The 20,992-nt window shown below is 44.7% G+C and overlaps 1 protein-coding gene across 15 annotated transcripts in view; it reads right to left on the minus strand.

The window, feature by feature from the left end:
* The window catches only part of atm (ATM serine/threonine kinase), a 52,414-nt gene extending 31,466 nt beyond the window's left edge, over positions 1-20,948 (minus strand). For all 15 annotated transcript variants that reach the window (XM_052519565.1, XM_052519558.1, XM_052519557.1 and 12 more), the window contains exons 1-26: positions 20,851-20,948; positions 20,377-20,506; positions 20,167-20,288; positions 19,189-19,334; positions 11,763-11,927; positions 11,129-11,294; positions 10,486-10,724; positions 10,100-10,269; positions 9,750-9,925; positions 9,242-9,613; positions 8,900-9,097; positions 7,042-7,143; positions 6,709-6,934; positions 6,495-6,626; positions 6,280-6,405; positions 6,083-6,172; positions 5,747-5,942; positions 5,301-5,494; positions 5,072-5,154; positions 4,738-4,893; positions 4,564-4,639; positions 4,312-4,442; positions 4,066-4,183; positions 3,809-3,979; positions 2,804-2,967; positions 1,874-2,117 (exon numbers count right to left, since the gene is read on the minus strand). In XM_052519565.1, the coding sequence (XP_052375525.1) occupies positions 1,874-2,117; positions 2,804-2,967; positions 3,809-3,979; positions 4,066-4,183; positions 4,312-4,442; positions 4,564-4,639; positions 4,738-4,893; positions 5,072-5,154; positions 5,301-5,494; positions 5,747-5,942; positions 6,083-6,172; positions 6,280-6,405; positions 6,495-6,626; positions 6,709-6,934; positions 7,042-7,143; positions 8,900-9,097; positions 9,242-9,613; positions 9,750-9,925; positions 10,100-10,269; positions 10,486-10,724; positions 11,129-11,294; positions 11,763-11,927; positions 19,189-19,334; positions 20,167-20,288; positions 20,377-20,448 (4,035 nt within the window). In that variant the 5' untranslated portion in view covers positions 20,449-20,506; positions 20,851-20,948. The remainder of the gene's footprint in view (positions 1-1,873; positions 2,118-2,803; positions 2,968-3,808; positions 3,980-4,065; positions 4,184-4,311; positions 4,443-4,563; positions 4,640-4,737; positions 4,894-5,071; positions 5,155-5,300; positions 5,495-5,746; positions 5,943-6,082; positions 6,173-6,279; positions 6,406-6,494; positions 6,627-6,708; positions 6,935-7,041; positions 7,144-8,899; positions 9,098-9,241; positions 9,614-9,749; positions 9,926-10,099; positions 10,270-10,485; positions 10,725-11,128; positions 11,295-11,762; positions 11,928-19,188; positions 19,335-20,166; positions 20,289-20,376; positions 20,507-20,850) is intronic.
* Between the last annotated feature and the right edge of the window lie 44 nt (positions 20,949-20,992).

A 20,992-nucleotide genomic window follows, 5' to 3' on the forward strand; every position in this document is an offset into this window, starting at 1 on the left:
CTGATGAAAGTGTTCCAGGACAGGGTCCTGGAGTGCTATAGCTACCAGGACAGGGTCCTGATGAAAGTGTTCCAGGACAGGGTCCTGAAGTGCTATAGATACCAGGACAGGGTCCTGATGAAAGTGTTCCAGGACAGGGTCCTGAAGTACTATAGATACCAGGACAGGGTCCTGATGAAAGTGTTCCAGGACAGGATCCTGAAGTACTATAGATACCAGGACAGGGTCCTGAAGTGCTATAGATACCAGCACAGGGTCCTGAAGTGCTATAGATACCAGGACAGGGTCCTGATGAAAGTGTTCCAGGACAGGATCCTGAAGTACTATAGATACCAGGACAGGGTCCTGAAGTGCTATAGATACCAGTACAGGGTCCTGAAGTGCTATAGATACCAGGACAGGGTCCTGAAGTGCTATAGATACCAGGACAGGGTCCTGAAGTGCTATAGATACCAGGACAGGGTCCTGAAGTGCTATAGATACCAGGACAGGGTCCTGAAGTGCTATAGATACCAGGACAGGATCCTGAAGTGCTATAGATACCAGGACAGGGTCCTGAAGTGCTATAGATACCAGGACAGGGTCCTGAAGTGCTATAGATACCAGGACAGGGTCCTGAAGTGCTATAGATACCAGGACAGGATCCTGAAGTACTATAGATACCAGGACAGGGTCCTGAAGTACTATAGATACCAGGACAGGGTCCTGATGAAAGTGTTCCAGGGTCCTGAGATAGAATTAAAAAATATTCCTGCAGGTTTGAAAAATATTGTAAAAGAAAATGCATTAATTAATGGAGTGGTAAAAACAGTTGGTTATGATTGGGAAACCAGCTATACATTTAAAACCTTAAATGTGCATAGGAGGAACTACCATGTGGGTACAAAATCAAAAATGACAGAGTAATTAAAAAAGATTTTGATGAGAAGAAATTACTCCTTTTTAATTATAAGCAAGGAAGACGTTCCTAACCAAATACTGTTTGTTTTTGTTTCCTGAGTGTGTGTGTATTGACGAGAGATTCATATTATGGACGGACGATGAACCCTATCAGGCCCAACTGGCTGCACTGCGTGATCGCATAAAGGAACATTACCCACCAATGACTGATTGGTCGGCCATCCAGTTGCACACAGAATGTATACATTTATATTTTTAATTCAACATTTCTTAAACTAAGCAAGTCAGTGAAGAACATATTCTTATTTACAATGACGGCCTAGATACAGTGGGTTATCTGCCTTGTTCAGGGGCAGATTTTTTTACTTGTCAGCTCGGGGATTCGATCTAGCAACCTTTCGGTTACTGGCCCAATGCTCTTCCCACGCTACCTGCTGCCCCAGAAGCCAAAGAGTCACTGGAGGACTACATTGGAAAACCGTGACAGATTAGGTGGACGAAGCAGGAGGTTGACGCTGAACCCTGGCCGTGTGGACAGTGTCAACGTGATGATTGTCCTCTTTGTACAGACGACGGGTGTACTCCTGTGTAACTTTTCAAATGACTTGTAACTGTTTAAATGATTCCCATAAGAATGTTTTGTACCATGTGAAGGTAAAAAAACTGGCTCAACAGAAGCCCTTTACAAAGACAATGTAGTAGTGTAAGAAAGCCCTGTCCTACAATGTTTTATATTTTGCTTGGTTGAATTTTTGAAGAATCTACAGTCTTTTTCTTCCTTTCTGATTACAATTTCCACGACAGTTAGCAAACCTGGCATCAGGGTTGGAGTCAATTCCATTTCAATTCAGCCACTTCAGGGGATGAAGTGAAAAGGAATGGAACCCAATCCTGGTTTATACATGATAACATCCTACAGAGTTTTAAGCACATTCAGCTGCAGGCACAGAGACTCCAAGCGTCTCTTCCTCACCGGTTTGCCCAGGCAGTTGCTGTCCTTGAGTAGGTCATAGACCCTGTGGGCCTTCTCTCTCTGCCGGGCCACTTGGGCATCCTGGCCCGACATGGCAAAGTAGGGCAGAATGTTAACCATGATCTTAGGGAAGCAGTTGGCCAGCAGCTTCTTCCAGTCCTTACCCAGGAGGGTGCTGATGGACTTCACCTGCTTAAAGTCATCCAGGAAGACCAGGTGTGGGATAAGGACCTGATAGGAGGAGCTGGGATAAAACAAAGAAACAACAAATAAATCCATAGATGCATCATTCCTTCATTCCTTCTTTAAGGTGATCTGACATGATTGAATAAGTGAAAGCAATATGGTAGAAACTCTACTTTCACCTCAATTCTGTCAGATCAGTAAATTCACAAAAAGTCATTTTATGGACATAAAACGTATGGGATGCAATGGTTCCCCAATGGTGGAACAAACTCCCTCACGACGCCAGGACAGCGGAGTCAATCACCACCTTCCGGAGACACCTGAAACCCCACCTCTTCAAGGAATACCTAGGATAGGGTAAGTAATCCTTCTCACCCCCCTAAAAAGATTTAGATGCCCCCCCTAAAAAGATTTAGATGCACTATTGTAAAGTGGCTGTTCCACTGGATGTCATAAGGTGTATGCACCAATTTGTAAGTCGCTCTGGATAAGAGCGTCTGCTAAATGACTTAAATGTAAATGTAATGTAAATGGATGCGCCGAATTTGAATAGTGACTGAATTAAATAAAGGTGAAATAAAAATAAATAAAAAATTTAGCAGGTTCAGAACTTACCGTGAAATGCTTACTTACAAGCCCTTAACCATCAATGCAGTTTAAAAAAAATAGAGTGAAGAAAATGTTTACTAAATAAACTAAAGTAAAAAATGTCATGTAGAACATAAACTAAGCATGTGCACCTACCTGTAGAAGTCCTTGAGAGTGACGTGGTTGAGCAGAGTGTAAGGGAAGGATTCCAGAGTGTAGCCATGCTGGCCCAGCCACTCTGCCACCAGGTAATCCAGGTGAGAGCTGACAAACCCCTCCACACTCCTGTAGCCCAGAGCTCTGGACACACTGCCCAGGACCTAGAGGGGGTGAGAGACAAACCAGGTTAACATTCAGTCTGTCAATATCATAGCATATTGATACAGTAGTCAGAGAGATACTGTATGTAGTGATGGTGGAAAGCAGTTGTGTAAAGTACTTAGGTAAAAAATACTTGAAAGTACTACATAAGTCGTTTTGGGGTATCTGTACTTGACAACTTTTACTTTATTACATTCCTAAAGAAAAGTATATACTTTTTACTCCATACATTTTCCCTGACACACACAAGTACTCAATACATTTCGAATGCTTAGCAGGACAGGAAAATTGTCAAATTCACACACTTATCAAGAGAACATCCCTGGTCATCCCTACTGCCTCTGATCTGGCGGACTCACTAAACAGAGAACATCCCTGGTCATCCCTACTGCCTCTGATCTGGCGGACTCACTAAACAGAGAACATCCCTGGTCATCCCTACTGCCTCTGATCTGGCGGACTCACTAAACACACATGCTTAGTTTGTAAATGATGTCAGTGTTGGAGCATGCCCCTGGATATCCGTGAATAAATAAAAACATGAAAATGATGCCATCTGAATTGCTTAATATAAGGAATTTGAAATGATTTTACTTTTGATATTTAAGTATATTTTAGTAATTACATTTACTCAAGTAATATTTTACTGGGTGACTTTCACTTGAATCATTTTCTGTTTACTTTTACTCAAGTATGACAATTGGGTACCTTTTCCACCCCTGGTGGAAAGGGAAAGTTACCCACATTCACTATAAAGTGCTTTCAGTTTAAGAAACATGAATACAAAACATAATAATTGATGAGACCGTAAATATGCGTAGCCAAATGATTTGCCCTTACCTTTTTGATGAGTGGCTCCTCTATGTTGTTCTCCTTGTAGGACTGGAAGAGGGCGAAGAGGGACTGTTTCTCACAGACGGGGCTGCAGCACAGCACCACCGACACACTCTTCAGCAGCGTGGCCTTGCGGTTAAAGGTCTCGTCACTCAGGTCTTCAGGAGAGCTGTTCTTCTGTGACACACCAGGGAGAGCAGAGGGATAGTGAGACGGACTGGCCATAACTTCTGTCAGAGTAACATGTGAAAGACAGGTTTTACCTGGAGCCTCATCCCTTCTTGGGCTTTCAGGTAGACATTCTCAAAGGCTGTCTGCTGGCATTTCAGAGGAAGCATCTTTCTCTTCTCCAAGCTGTCCGGTGTCATCTCCAAAAACAGCCTATGGATGGAAGAGAGCATGCATGGTAGACATGTCAAACATGTCAATATTTACTTTTTAACTTGAGACATTAGCCTCTGTGATGGAATTAAGGCTGGTGAGAGAGTGTTCTGTCGGTAAAAACCAACCTTTCCACTGTCATGGCTGCAAGCATTCGTACATGATGGTGAGAGTCAGACAGGTGGGACGGGAGGATGACGGACACTGGAAGCTTCTCCTCCCTCAGGGTAAGGACCGCCCACTTACAGCAAGGGTCAGCCTGACATAGGGGCAGAGACAGGGAAGTAAATCTTTGGTGTTATTACGCTCTATCTACCTAAAGACAGGGTGGTTATCATGGGCAGTTACTATGCTGTGATTTTAAAACATTGTGAGCTCACCTCCAGTAGAGCCAGTAGACAGTGAATTAATGCCACCTTTACAATTGCTGTGCATTTCCCCGTTCTGCCCAAAATGCTAGAAGAGACCATTAAAAAGTTGGAAGTTCAATTCTTGAACAAAGAACCAGAATTATTGTAAAGTCAAAATACAAAAATGGAGACTTTGGTGCTGACCAGAATCCAGAGACCACTTGGAGCAGAGCTCCCTGGACGTGTCTCATATCATTGTGCTGGTCCTGGGTACGGCCCAGACTACGGATAGACGGTAGCAGACCCAGCAGCACTGCAGCACAGACCTCCTGGTCCTGGCGGTACAATGAGCAAAGATCCCTGCAGGCACAAAACAAAGTCCTAACGTCTCCAGCACCTACTGTATAGCATAGTATACTTGACACCTACTGTATAGCATAGTATACTTAACACCTACTGTATAGCATAGTATACTTGACACCTACTGTATAGCATAGTATACTTGACATATGAATCTAGAAACAGAGGCCTTTCTTACGCCAGAGGTCTGAGGAGTGAGTCAAACTCTTCAGCTGCCAGCGATGTGTCCTCAGCAGGTAGTTTCTTCAGAAGGACCAGGTACTGAGGGGGGACAGGAAAATAATGAACTATTACTATTCCATGTTAGAGATACAAGATCATCATCAGTCGTCATTTCCAACATGATTGGTAGGGAACAACGATTAGCTGTGCAACATTGACCCCACTACACAGTCCTGGTCACTCACCATGTTGAGGTGTAGTGGCTTGGTGCAGTCTATCTGCTCCAGCAGCAGTAGTAACCTGCGGCGAACCTCCACTGGTTTGAAAGAGAGCCCGTGGATAAACTCAGCCGATACACACAGGGACAGGAACTCTAGACTGGCCAAGATGGCTAAATCCTGCTGGGCCAAATGCTCCTCAGCCAGTAGGCTTTTAGCATCTAGGAGAAGATAAGAGTATTTAAATGACCATCTGGTCACTGGTTGATTCCTAGAAATGCATGGAAGACAATGCCTGGTCTGATTATCATCTGCCAAGCCCCTACCTCTGGAAATATATCATTGATCTGAAAGAATCAGATGGGGTGTACACAATGTCAATAGCTCCACCTCAACCTATATTATCCTGGCATAGTGGCTGACGCTGAGGGGTTCATTTTACATGTGGCATACTAGGGATATCATCCACTTGCCAAAACCACACTGGGTGTCATTGGGGTCCACATTCTGTCTGTGAGTCCCCGTAGATGTGCTGGTCTGTGGTCCGTCTCCATCATCAAACAGGTCAATATCCTCCTGCTGGTCAGCCTGTGTCCTCGTCATGTCCCAGTCCTCATCTGTGATCTCCTCCTCAATCCCCACACTACCTCTCCTACAGGAGCTGTTCAGCTGTGAGTTAGAAACAGAGACACAGGGTGAGCTTACATAATTCAGATCATTATAGAGTGGTTAAACAGGTCCAAATGATGGTTATTCAAATGGTCAAAATGATGGTTCATGGGACAGAAAGCAAACTCTCCATGACTCACCAACAGTTTGCATATTTCTGCCAGTTCAGTCAAAAGTCTCGCAGGGAAAATCTTCATGAACAAGTTGCAAGAGACAGAACTCATACTGTCCTGTGGGAGAGGATATGTGGAAGTCAATGAAAGTACAGATAGAGAGCCAGATTTTAAACACAGATGTTGATGCTGGTGATAACGACGAGGAAGAATGCTTGTCTTACCTTAACCCCTCTGTTGACACACTGTGTGCACAGCCGCATGACAGACCTGAGTGTGGTCATTGTCCCATCCTCTGCCATCTTCACCTTCACATTAGATATGTACTCACTAAAATCCTGGACCAGTGCCTTCAAAAAGCCAACAGAATATACAATGAATTACATATATGTGGATTTCAGCAGGCATTAAAGAAATGTTATCAACCCGTTCAGACTACCTTGGCCTTTAGGAAGAGTTGGGAATGGCAGGCTTCTTCCTCAGTCAGGAGACCAGTAGAGACATATCCTGCTAAAACGCCAGTAAGGAGACTTGAACAACGAACCAGGCATTCTGGTGGTGTGGTCTGAGACTGAGGAGAAAACACACACAGTACTTAGTTTGAACATACACCAACTCACACAACCATGGTTCTAACATAGGCATTCACTCACATCTGGGGAGTAGCAGTTGAGTAGGTGGTCAGCCACAGACAAGAGGCCCTGCTCCAGCTTGTGTTTAAGGCTGGGGACAACAGTGAGCTGGGTGCCGGCTGAGGACACCACCACTTTCACCATGGGGTTAGAGGGCATCTCGTCAAAGCTGAACTGCAGGTACATGCTCTCAATCTCACTCAGGAAACCTTTAACTTCCACTTGTGCTTGCTCTTGCATCACAGCACTTTAGGCAGAAGGAAAGATTGAAGGCGGCATTAAATCTATGGAGTTATGTTGACACTGATGACAATATGGTTGAATTTATCGGTTTTAGATAAATATTTCCCTGACCTCTCAAGTCCCTTTGCTCCAAGGAGAAAAATAATGCCAGCTCGGGTGTCTTTGAGGGTCAAAGGCACAAGAATTCTGGGGATGAGGTTATGAGGAAAATCCCTGTGAAAAGAGGAATAAGACAAACTCTTATTAGGAATGTGTTAAAACAATTACAGATGTAAAACATTGTACCAAGACAAAATAATCCCACTAGTAAATAACAGCTGGTGCACGATATCTAAGGGATTCTCAAAGTTTTGCTCGCCTGAGGAAGAGTATCTCATGATAAGCTGTAGACCACACTACCTACCGAGGGAGTTTTCATCTGTATTCTTTGTAGCAGTTTACGTACCACCACAGTCAGAGACTGGCACTAAGACAGCATTGAATGAGCTGTATTCCGCCATAAGCAAACAAGAAAACACTCACCCAGAGGCGGCGTTCCTAGTAGCTGGGGACTTTAATGCAGGGAAAATTAAATCCGTTTTACCAAATTTCTATCAGCATGTACAGTGGGGAGAACAAGTATTTGATACACTGCAGATTTTGCAGGTTTTCCTACTAACAAAGCATGTAGAGGTCTGTCATTTTTTTTATCATAGGTACACTTCAACTGTGAGAGACGGAATCTAAAACAAAAATCCAGAAAATCACATTGTATGATTTTTAAGTAATTAATTTGCATTTTATTGCATGACATAAGTATTTGATACATCAGAAAAGCAGAACTTAATATTTGGTACAGCAACCTTTGTTTGCAATTACAGAGATCATACATTTCCTGTAGTTCTTGACCAGGTTTGCACACACTGCAGCAGGGATTTTGGCCCACTCCTCCATACAAACAGTCTCCAGATCCTTCAGGTTTCGGGGCTGTCGCTGGGCAATACGGACTTTCAGCTCCCTCCAAATATTTTATATTGGGTTCAGGTCTGGAGACTGGCTAGGCCACTCCAGGACCTTGAGATGCTTCTTACGAACCCACTCCTTAGTTGCCCTGGCTGTGTGTTTTGGGTCGTTGTCATGCTGGAAGACCCAGCCACGACCCATCTTCAATGCTCTTAGTGAGGGAAGGAGGTCGTTGGCCAAGATCTCAGATCTCAAATCAAAGATTTGGCATGGGTCCTCAGATCCTCGAAAGGTTCTACAGCTGCAGCATCGAGAGCATCCTGACTGGTTGCATCACTGCCTGGTAAGGCAACTGCTCGGCCTCCGACCGCAAGGCACTACAGAGGATAGTGTGTACGGCCCAGTACATCACTGGGGCTAAGCTTCCTGCCATCCAGGACCTCTATACCAGGCGGTGTAAGAGGAAGGCCCTAAAAATTGTCAAAGACTCCAGCCACCCTCATCATAGACTGTACTCTATCCAACCACACGGCAAGCGGTACCGGAGTGCCAAGTCTAGGTCCAAGAGGCTTTTAAACAGCTTCTACACCCATGCCGTAAGACTCCTGAACATTTAGTCAAATGGCTACCCAGACTATTTGCATTGCCCCCCTCTTTACACCACTGCTAGTCTCTGTTGTCATCTATGCATAGTCACTTTAATAACTCTACCTACATGTATATAGTACCTCAACTAACCGGTGCCCCCGCACATTGACTCTGTATGGGTACCCCCCTGTATATAGTCTTGCTATTGTTATTTTACTGCTGCTCTTTAATTACTTGTTACTTTTATCTCTTATTCTTAGCTGTATTTTCTTTAAACTGCATTGTTGGTTAGAGGCTCGTAAGTAAGCATTTCACTAAGGTCTACAGCGGTTGTATTTGGCACATGTGACTAATAAAATTTTATTTGATTTAGACAACACTAGTAGAGAGGTTAAGCGTGAATAAAAATGTGATATGAGCCCAGTGATAAACTGCCCACCTGCAGATGATGGGGTGTGGTCTTGAGCTCTCCTCTGCCTCTTCACTCTGTTCATTCATCAGCAGCCAGCTCATGATGTTCTCCTTGAGGCTGGGTGGCCCGACCCCCTCCACGGCCCCTGCATGGTCCCACCCAGTGCCCAGGCTCTTAAGAACAGGACACTTGAGGAGGGCCTGGGCCAAACACAGAGCAGCAGCACTGCAGACATAGAGACAGAGGATGAAATCGTCCTTCAAAGATAAAAACATAAAGCACTATAGTTTGCAAAGAGTAAATTAGTAAATCAAATGTTGAGGAAGTGACTTTATACGACAAAATCATTCATCAAAGCCAAGGACTCACTCAGAGGGCTTGCAGGCCGAGCCAGAGAAGAGCTTCCAAAGCTCTCTGTCAATGGGAATGAAGGCTCCCTGGAGGATGGTGGACAGCAGGGCCAGACTGAGGGCCTCAGTCTGGGGGGAGCTGACCCCCCTTAGAGCCAGGGCCCAGACACGGCCCCACAGCCTGCCCAGTTCAGCCCTGTAGGATTGGGCCCTCTCTGGGTGTGTGGCCTGGCAGCGAGCCACCTCCCTCAGGCAGCGCAGCACGTAGGGCCCCCTGTCACCCCGCCGCTGCTCCCCCAGCAGCTGGCAAAGGACAGATAGCAGAGGAACCAGCTCCTGGCCAGGCACCATGGAGGGGTACTTAGAGGTCAACACTGATGTGATCTGTAACCTAGATAGGAGCATTGTATTGTTGAGTTGGGGAACACAGAGGATATGGAGCTGTGAAGAGTTTGATTGTACTAAATATAAGGATATTTGGCAAGTTAATGAGCACTGAACCTTGGTGTGATATTGTCTTTTCTCACCATGGTATGACGTCAAAGTCATTATGGTGTGGCTGCAGGTGGTCTCGGAGAACCTCCCAGCCCAAGTCAATGCGTCTACGCTTGCTGGGCGTGCCGTGTGGACTGCCTCTCTGGGTGGCTCTGAGGTGGGCCTGAGTCACCTCCAGCATCTGGAAGTTACAATCCTCGCTAAAGAGCTGAGAAATAGTCAAACACCCAAAACATGAAGATGAGACCAACAATACTAAAATCATCCATTTTCATTCTAAAAAACAGGAGAACTATGTCAGATGATGTCAGCACAGCTCAGGTTTTAGTCTTGAACTAAATGAAGTCAAGATGGAAAAATGAAGGATCTTAAGCTTTATCACCTGATGGCAAATTTCTGCAGTCAGCTCCATAAGGTTCTCCTTCACAGCGATGTGGCGCGACCCTGTGGCATATTTCCCCCGGCTCCCAATCTGGCTGATCTCACTCACCAGGGCATCATACAGGTTATAAAGTAGACTCTGCCATTTGACCCAGTCCTCAGCGTAGGCTCCTGGAATAGTGAGGGGTGGAATGGTCAAGAAAAGTTGTCAGATGGGCTGTATCAATCATAATCTATAATATAATTCTACTTCAAGGGTTTCCGTGATGAAAACACTTCACACTTGTCTGTTGTTCCACCACTTTTCATCGTTCAACATCGAAACAGATTCATAAAGACATTAGTGTTTTTTCAGTTTTCAGTCTGTCCACAAAATTCCAGCCATACCTGTGTCTTGTGTCTTTGATCCTTTGGGATGATGTACACAGAGCTGCAGGTTGAAGAACTCTACTATCTCCTCTTTGAGAGTGGTGCTGGGCCTCATCTGTGTCCACACATAGAGCACAGAGGGCAGGAGCTCCTCACCCAGCCGACACACCCTCATACGGCAGTTCATGGCAGCAGACCTCAGGAAGACGTTCAGAGCAGAGACCAAGTGCTCCACCACTGCCAAGTGTCTCTCCTGCCTGGAGAGAACATATCACATGCAGTGTAATGGATGAAGTCTCTTGACGGGAGGTCTCACTGTAGACCAGAGGAGGCTGGTGGGGGGAGCTATAGGAGGACAGGCTCATTGTAATGGCTGGAATGGAATCAATGGAACAGTATCAAACATATAATGGAAACCACATGTTTGACGCCGTTCCATGTATTAAATTCCAGCCATTACAATGAGCCCGTCCTCCTATAGCTCCTCCCACCAGCCCCCACTGCTGTAGACTCCATTTCTAAGAGTTCAGTTTAGTAGGTTTACACATTAGACAACTTACACCCACAGTCTCTGAGGCGCATAACTACTGGAAAATGACTGTGGCAAGTAGCAACTCCTTTGCATGATACAGGTCACCTCTCGCAGTTATTGTCATCGTACCTGGCATTGAGCAGTGCTCTGGAGAAGAAGCTGAAGAGTGTATGGCTGAAGCCCTCAGTCTGCAGACAGCAGCCCTGGACTGCAGTGTGGATGATCCTGCTCACAAGCACACGATTTATGGCCTTGGAGGAACCAGTGAAAAGGCCACAATACAGATCCAGCAAATCTAGATGAATATTAGAGAATTAATTGTTTAGAAACTCACAAGAATGAAATCCAAATCTGGACAATATATTGCATTGCGGACCCATGACCTCAATCAAGCATTTACATTGTGTTTGTATGTTCTATTACTAGCTGCAATTACTCTAAAACATCACCAATTACTTCCCCCTAACATTCATAGATTACATTCAACAGGGGTGGCAGGTAGCATAGTGGTTAGTGTTGGGCCGAAAGGTTAGCTTCATCACCTGACGGCAGATTTCTGCAGTTAGCTCAAGGTAAAAAATCTGACAAGGTAAAAATATGTCATTTTGCCCCTGAACAAGGCAGTTACCCACTGTTCCCTGGTTGGCCATCATTGGAAATAAGAATTTGATCTTAACTGTTACATTAAAAAACAATTAAAGTTACATTAAAAAACAATTAAAGTCTCTGCTGTAGTGAGAGAGGAACAATAAAAACCACTGACTGTGCCACTGCTGCTGGGTGATGTCACACCAGTACTTGCGGACAGACAGGATGTTCTTGAGCAGGATGCTGCTGTAGTCCTCCCCATAGGCCAAGCAGCTGAATGAGCTCCGCAGCACCTCCATCACATGATTCAGGAGCTCGCCACAATTCAGCCGAGGCCCTCCTGTAGGGAGAAAAGTGGAGGGTTAAAGTACCCAGAGGGACTACAATGAAGTCAGTACCTCCAAAATGGAACTACTTTTCATCAGATCCCTACAGGCCCTGGTCAAAAGTAGTGCACTATATAAAGAATAGTGAGCCATTTCAGACACATATTGGTGATTCCCCTTGCCACTTTATTGTTAAGCCAATTAGTTTTAGTTTTGTCTTGCCTTCACCTACTCAACATGGCATCTTATTGGCTGGTTTGTGTGACTTGCTTGAGGGAGGACGTTTAAGTTAGAATCGTCCCAGTGAACAAGCACCAAACCAGCATTAGGTTGTTGGTTGCAAATCACACATCAAAAGTGATTTTTATACTCCCAAGTGATGATTTGAATGTACCATTTATTTGTACATCACACAAGATTAAGCGTTTTTGGTGCATTTTGTTGTAGAGAATTCCAGCTAGCAACTTAAAGTGTCTGGTGTGGGGGTTTTGTGTATTTCGTACAGTTCTTGAGTGCAGATTGAATAGTGCATTGCATGACGTGCAATTTTGTGCTACTTATCAGGTACATTGTTGAAAATATTACATTGTGTATTGTAATCGTTGTATTATTCTGGTAACTACGTTCCCCAGTGAACAAGCACCATTCTTCTGGATCGGATCATCCTTCGCTGGATTTCCATCTCAGGTTGCCCTTGGAGAATCACGTAAGACTTTGCTAGTGCAGTTTATGGCGATATCGCGTTTCGCCACAAGAGGGTGCTTGTGTGTCATTTTTTTATTACTAAAGTTGGTGATTTCTCTTATTGAGACTTTCTATATTGATTGGAACTTTCTTTTCACGGATAAACGATAACTATATCTGGTATAACTAGGCTGGGTTTTTACCAGTGTAAATGTTACATTTTGAGGTGTGTTTTATTTATTTTATTTTAAAATGTTTTGCATTTTTGTTTTAGTGTGTTGATTTCCCATTATTAAGATTGAAGGTGAGGTGTTGGGAGAGGTAGGGGTATCCTGACATTTAATCTGTCAGAATTCAGCTAGAATTCTGGTTGCTTCTACACACATGCCTAAACAGGAGAGTTTTGGAGGTTTCGATGATACTTTCAACAGGGAAACGAACAGGGATGTGAATGAAAAAGGTTTGCCAAATACAGGGAGCTATGAGATCTCCATGGATTTCATAGCAGACATTGTACAGCAGATTGGTCATTCCATTGGGGAAAACATTTCCTCCTGTTTGGAATCAAAGACAATTGTTGGACATGTTGGGGACAATGTTATGGGGAATGCATGTAGCTCTAGGGTTATGGATGTGTTGGGCCTTAAACCTGGTATTGAAGTCTATCAAGGAGCCGGTGTACTTTAGGGTGGATGGCTCTGAAAAGTGCACAGTGCATGAGTGGCAGGATATGGTCATGGTTTACATGCGTAAGAGGGGCGTATCTGTGGTGGACCAAGCAGATGAGGTTATGCATAGGCTTATGAGAAGGGCCCGCAATGTTGTTAAAGTGGGCATACGCAGCAATCCCTCTGTTGATTAATATAAAAGGACAAAGTCCCATCTTGGGCATTTACTGAAACAACATTTTAGTGACACTTCTATATCAAGCATGCCCTTCGCTGACTTTTATGCCACATTACCACTGACTGATGAACCATTCGACTATTGGCTCAGACTAAACAGGGCTATGGAGGTTGCTGAAGATTGTCTAAAAAGACATAAGAAAAGTGTTGAAGACCCATCTTGTGAGCTCACAGTCATGTTCCTCAGACATTGCCCTAACGCTGAACTGTCGCTTATCTTTAAGTGCAAGCCATTACAGCAGTGGACCGCTGAAGATGTTCATGAAAGGTTGGATGAATACAGAAGGGAGTGGAGGTACTCTCACTTATCTAAGGTGACCCCAGCCATCGTAACAATGAAGCAGGAAGTTGGTGCTGTCAGGCCGCTCACCATGCCTGTTGTGGGGCTCCACATGGAATCCCCAAATGCGGTGCCTTCCCCAGACCAGGCTACTCAGGACTCAGTGCCCAGGGCTCTGAGCCGATGGAATGTACCCTTGCAATGCTGGAGCGTGTGCTGGAGCAGAGGCCACAACAGTCTCACCGTTAGTTTCAAAAAGGGAATAGGAAAAAATTGAGGTCTAATGGGACATGTGAAGTGTGCGGGGATGCTGGACATGATACTTTCACTGCAGGGCCAATCACCTCTGCTTTCTTTGTCATGTAGCTTGCCACGCGCCCTGAGCACAGCTGATGGAGTCCCTACAGTAATCACGGCTCAGCTCACGGAAAACTAGTAGACTTGCATGTTAAACTCCATCATTGAGTACTATAGAGGTAGCTTTGGTTGGTTATGGTGGGACGAAGATGAGGCCTTTGGGAGTATGTGAGCTGGAGATGTACGCCTGTAGTTTTGCTGTGTCTACACTGGTGGTTGAGGGCCAGAGTGATGACCTCATCTTGGGCAGAAATCTCCTAAAGCACTTAATTCGCCACCTGAAGACTAATGGAGACTTCTGGAAGAGGGTTCATACTCCTGTGTGTGACGGGTGTGAGGAGAGCAAGCTAATCAACATAATGGTTATGTGGAGAGATGGAGAGACAGTGAAGTACCTGACAAAGTTGGAACTTTGAGACTGAAAGGGGCTGTGACTCTAGAGCCTATGCAGGAACACTTAAGTCTTAGGCAGACCACGAAACTCAGAATCTATCAGCTGGCAGTGCTGTTCTCATTGAGCCCAGCAGTTCAAGGTCAACACCAAGGTCAATCCTGGTAGGGAGGATGGTAGATATGTTGCGGGGGGATGGGTGGCTCCCTGTTAAAGTGATAAAGCCTTCTCAGAAGACATTGAAACAAAACACCAGTTTATCCAATGTCTTTCCTTACATGGATCTAGAGGACTTTTGACTGTGTGAATGATGATTCACCAGCAGCTTTACAGCACCACGTGCAGAGAATGGCTGACATACTCACTGACTGCTAAGATGATTTGACTCTGCCTGATGACGGTTCCAACCGAGTTGATGATACTGACGGACCTGACAGTTCAAACAGTCCTGGGGTCTTACGTGACTTAGGTTTGACTGATATTGACGTTGACTCCTGTCAAGTGTCTTCTGCTGGTAAGAAGAAACTCATCCAGCTCATAACTGAGTACCAGTCCATCTTTTCCAGGCACAAGTTGGATTGTGGAAAAGCTACCGGATGTTTTTATCGCAGTCGACTGAGTGGTGAGAAACCCTTTCGGATGCCATACCATTCACCAAATCATTATGAGAAGCTTAAGCAAGCGTTGAATGAGATGGAATAACGTGAAATCATAAGGAAGTCCAGTAGTGAGTTCGCCTCCCCCATGTCCTTGTCTGGAAGAAGTCTGGAGACCTGAGACTCTGTGCTGATTTTCATCTGATCAATGCACGCACCATCAAAGATGCCCACCCACTCCCTCACCAGGCTGACTCACTGGCTGCTTTAGGTGGAAATGCCCTTTTCTCGACAATGGCTACTACAATGTGGATGTGCATGAGGATGACCGGAGATTCACAGCTTTTACGTCGCCATTTGGATTGTATGAATACAACCGCATGCCACATGGGTTATGTAATAGTCCTGCAACCTTTATGAGGATGATACTAAACATCTTTGAGGATCATAACTTTTTTGGCCTGCAGTGTTACCTTGATGATGTCTTGGTCTATGCGTCCAATGAAGATCTGGCAATACAACGCCTGGAAATGTTTTTTGAGCGTCTCAAGACTCAGAACCTGAAGTTGGCGCCAAAACAGTGTCACTTTATACAGAGGTCTGTGAAGTTTCTGGGGCATATCATTAGTGCGGATGGTGTAGCTACAGACCCTGAGAAGGCGAGGACCATTACAGGAGTGACAGAAGCTGTTCTGATGTAAGATGGCACTGACATTGAGGTCATTCATTGGGACAGTGGTGTTTTACCAACAGTTCATTGATGGTTGCTCGACCATCACAAAGCCTCTCTTTGGATGGACAACTGGATACAAGGCTCCACGCTGGAAAAAGAAGTGACACTCACATGTCAGGAAGTTGACTGCTGCCGACTGGACAGCAGAATGCAGACAGGCCTTATTACAGCTAAAGCAAGCAAACTTCGACAAACACTTTGTACTCTCAGCAACAGCTTAGGCGCTGTGCTGTCCCAGGTACAGGAACAACAAGCTACAGCGAAACCTATAGCCTTTGCGAGCAAGACCCTCAGTTATGTGTAGTCAAGGTATCCTGCGCACAGGCTCAAGTTCTGTGACAAGTTCCTCCACTGGTTACGGAGTCAGCAGTTCGCTGTATTGACGGATAATAATCCCTTGACATACATCCTGACCAAAGCAAAGCTCAATGCTTGTGAACAGAGATAGGTCGCCAAGCTGGCACCGTATGAGTTTGACATCCCTGGGCCAAAAAGTGTTGTTGCAGATGCTTTGAGCAGAGAGCTCTTCATACGCACTCCATAGACTGACAAGGATTCGGTACGAGACCTTACTGGCTGAAGCTAACGCTGTGCGCACAGACAGAGTGCAAGGTGTGTTTCGCTGGTCAAACCACTCCTTTGACAAAGCCTCTGACACCAACGAGGTGGTTATTAGCTGCCAGGCTACTGTTGACCCCCCCATCTGGTGCTTTATCAAGACAAGAAGTTGCTGCGGTTCTTCATTCACACAGGTGCTGGGATGGTGATGTGGGCTCACATGCACTGCTGTTGCCACAGCTTCCGCAGGCTGTAATGCCATCGGAGCAGACAAATGTCAATGTCCTGCCATACAATCTACTGATGAGTAGCAGCGTGATGAGCAGAGTGATCTTTGTGGAGAGGGGGAGAAGACCATCCTGGAGAGACCGTGCCCATGAGTGTTGAGGTTTTGTGTCTTCTCAGAAGTTGGGACAAGTTGACCATGAAGATGGGTGTACTGTATCGTGTTTCGAAGAATGTGGTTACAAAGACAAATGTATCTGTATGTGGTTCCAGCCTCCATGAAAGCGATGGTGTCGAAGGGTGACCATGATGAAGCTGGCCACCAGTGACAACAGAGAACAGTCTACCTGACAAGACAGACGTTCTTCTGGCATGGCCTGGAGAGGGAGGTAAAGGAATATGTTGTGCTGCAGGAGTTGCATCGTGAGCAAAACTCCTGATCCGGAAGTCAGAGCTCCTCTGGAGAGCATAATAACAACTGAGCCTCTCAAACTAGTGTGCATCGACTTTTGGTCTGCAGAAAATTCTTCAAACAAGTCCCTGGATGTGTAGTTACTGGCCACTTTACAAAGTTGTCTAATTCCTTATTTTGTCTGAACCAGTTTGCTAAGTCTGTTGCTTATCGGTTGTGGAACAAGTATTTCTGTGTCTACGGGGTGCCTCGCCGTATACACTCGGATCAAGGAGCCAATTTAGAGTGCTTTAATAGCAGAACTCTTGAGGGTTGCAGGTGTTCAGAAGTCTCACACCACACCGTACCATCCAATGGGGAACGGGTCTTGCGAAAGGATGAATAGGATGTTGGGAAACTTGATCCGGGCCCTGCCAACGAGAGCAAAGCACAGATGGCCTCGGGCGCTGAAGTGGTCCTTCTGTGGCTCAGTTGGTAGAGCATGGCGCTTGTAACGCCAGGGTAGTGGGTTCGATTCCCGGGACCACCCATACGTAGAATGTATGCACACATGACTGTAAGTCGCTTTGGATAAAAGCGTCAGCTAAATGGCATATATTATTATTATTATATTAAGTCCCTTACGTTTGCGTACAAATTGTACGAGACCACAGGCTTTGTCCCTTTACTGTTCATTTTTGGGAGGACACCAAGACTGCCTGTTGATTGTCTTTGGCTCTGTCAGAGAACCCAGAAGTTGTCGGCTATGACCAGTTTGTTCAGCCCTTGAGGAGATATCTGAAAGAAGTCATGAATACAGTACAGGCGTCTGCAGCTAAGCAGTTGAAGAGGCATGTACGACAGAAGAGTCAGAGGAGCACCCGTGGAGATTGGTGATCGAGTGTTGCTGGCTAACAAGGGGGAGCGCAGAAAGCAGAAGCTCGCTGACCTTTGGGAGGATACTGTCTATCTTGTCACTGGATTGAATGCTGACAGTTACACCTTTAATATTCAGAACAGCTCCACTGGACAGGAGAATATGGTATATCGCAACCTGATAATGCTAGTCAACTTTCTTCCTCTTCACCATGCTGCGGTTGATGATGGAACAGATGTCTAGATTAACAGAGTCTGAGGACCGCTTTGTGGTCTCAGCTGCCATGGAACTGCCGTGGTGATGAGGATGCTGAGGAGAGAACAAAAGTGTGGATGTCGGAGTTGCCTTCTGAAGGAACAGGTGACCCAAGCTTGGAGGGTGATGTGCGATCCTTGGATGCTCAGGACATTCCACCTTTGGATTCTATGGAAGATGTACTGCAGCTGGAAGATCTGCCTTGATCAGAGAGTCTTCAGGAATTTGATCCAGACCATAACAGTGTAGTGAGTGAGCTAATTGACCAGTCTGCTTACAATATCCGTACTGACCTACCAAACTCGGACCATTCCTTACCTGATCAGTTACGCACTGACTGTGTTGACAGACCCACTATTGCAACAGTACACAACACTGTCACTCTTTATGCAGTTTAAGGTACGTATTAGGTAGGAAGATTATTTATACCAGTGTTAAGACTGACTGAGATTATGAATCAGCAGAAAGTTAGCTCTTGAAGGTTAATATGTGAATACAGAGGGTCAATGGTATTGACATCTTTTATTTGTTTTGACATTGTGACCATGATTAGAGGTTTACAAGATGGTAATGTGACGAATATGATAAAGTCTCTTATGGTGGTTCCTTTTATTATGTGGTTGTTTTAAAGTAGTTGAGTGTAATTAACATGTAACATACATTTTTACCTATGAGGGATATTGATCAATCACTTTTCACTCTAATTCTCATGGAGAATAGTATAACAACTGGAATATTTAGTGACTGTTTTAAAGCAGGGTCTGCATCTTCTGTATACGCAGCTTTACCTTTTAGTTTCATCTATTAGATGGTCAAAATATATATTTTTTGTATCCATTTTTGGTAAATATTATTAGATCATCACACAAGATGCAGTGTATCAGAATACATCTCCAAGACCTAGTGCTACAAGTTGGAGTCCGTGTCAATGATTGTACACAACGCAATAAGAGTACTGTTACATGGACATTAGGCTCTATAGGTCTATGATCTTATCTGGTATATGATTCTCCAAACCCTTACTCTTGTTGGCACAGCGGATGAAGTATTTGACCAGGCTGCTGATCTCCTGCATCTTCTTCTGACGGTTGGCCTGTGTGGTGGCTGACACGTTGGCTTTCCCTGACTGGAGCAGCTCAGTCTCTTTCTGCAGATACTTCTGCAGAAACCTGAAAGAAAGGCAGTGAGAACGCAAACAGTGAGAACGCAAACAGTGAGAACTCAAAGCGATGGACTTACTCAAAAAAATAGTAGCCTGGCTACACCTTACACGGAACCCAAACCGGCTGTGCGCGTGTGCCATCATGCACTATCGTGCATAAATATATTTTGTCCCCCTACATCAAACGCGATCACGACACGCAGGTTAAAATATCAAAACAAACATTGAACCAATTACATTAATTTGGACAGGTCAAAAAGCATTAAACATTTATGGCAATTTAGCTAGTTAGCTTGCACTTGCTAGCTATTTTGTCCTATTTAGCTAGCTAGCTGTTGCTAGCTAATTTGTCCTGGGATATAAACATTGAGTTGTTATTTTACCTGAAATGCACAATTAATCCACACATAAAACAGTCAACCGAATCATTTCTAGTTATCTCTCCTCCTCCCAGGCTTTTCAATCGTTGAACTTATATGGTTATTGGCATATAAACTTTCATAGTATTACCACGATGACCGGCAAAACAGTTAGTCTTTCAATCACCCATGTGGGTATAACCAATGAGGAGATGGCACGTGGGTACCTGCTTCTATAAACCAATGAAGAGATGGGAGAGGCAGGACTTGCAGTGCGATCTGCGTCAGAAATAGAACTGATTTCTATTTTAGCCCTTGGCAAAGCAGACGCGCGCGTACAGTGTGGGTGCAATAATTGAATAACATGAATTTCTACATTGATTTTGCAATGCTCACGTCGCGTGCGTGAGCGGTGTGGTCAGCCTATTAGTCCCCTAATAGTGGGAATTGTGTAATACACATTGTAGGAAGCAATAGTACCTGAAGACTGCATTCCAGGTGAGCTGCTTGGAACTTTTAGCAGCTCTGGTTCCAGAAATGTGATCCAGCTCCTTCACTGTGTCAGGAGACCGGATGAGCTGTCTGAAGCGATCAGCCTCTTTCTGGATACAAGAACAGAATGTTCCATGTACAGACGTTGAAATAGGCCTATTGATTCAATGCACTGATTTTATGAGTGAAATAAATTACCTTTCTCTCCGTTGCTTTGTCATTCTCTAAACCTCTGCAGCAGACAAGCAGCTCGTGAAGGACCAAGCTCATGATGCTCTAGGGTCGTGTATCAGGTTCCATCAACAGATTTGGGGGGGGGCATGCATCTCTAAAAACAAATGATAATGACATGTATGAAGTATGATGTTGATGACAAGTTTGACAAATTAAACAGACATGATACATTGGTCAAACAAAAGTGTCAACAATTTCATCACTTTGGAAAGAGTGTAGCAAGCCTAGCTTCATAACAAATCATACTAATTCACAATGAATACTCCTGGTTGATGAAAAATAGCTAGCTAGCTAACTAGCAAGCTAACGCTGCTGCAGTTAGCTTGCAATAATAGCAAGCATGGTATTGAATTCACACATAACATCAAAATAATCAATTTTAAAAGAGTCACATGTAAAACCCATCACATTTTATATTGATGCTCGGTTATTTCATACCTTAATGTTTAAAGTGAAACTTCCACCAAAGACAGAAGGGATGTTGACGTGAGCACGCTGCAAAACCACGCCCCCCCCCCCCTCCACGGTTGAAAAATATATCACAACCGGGTCACAGAGAAACCGCACGAGTGTCTAGTTT

This window comes from Oncorhynchus keta, chromosome 1 (assembly GCF_023373465.1).
Source record: "Oncorhynchus keta strain PuntledgeMale-10-30-2019 chromosome 1, Oket_V2, whole genome shotgun sequence".
NCBI lineage: Eukaryota > Metazoa > Chordata > Actinopteri > Salmoniformes > Salmonidae > Oncorhynchus > Oncorhynchus keta.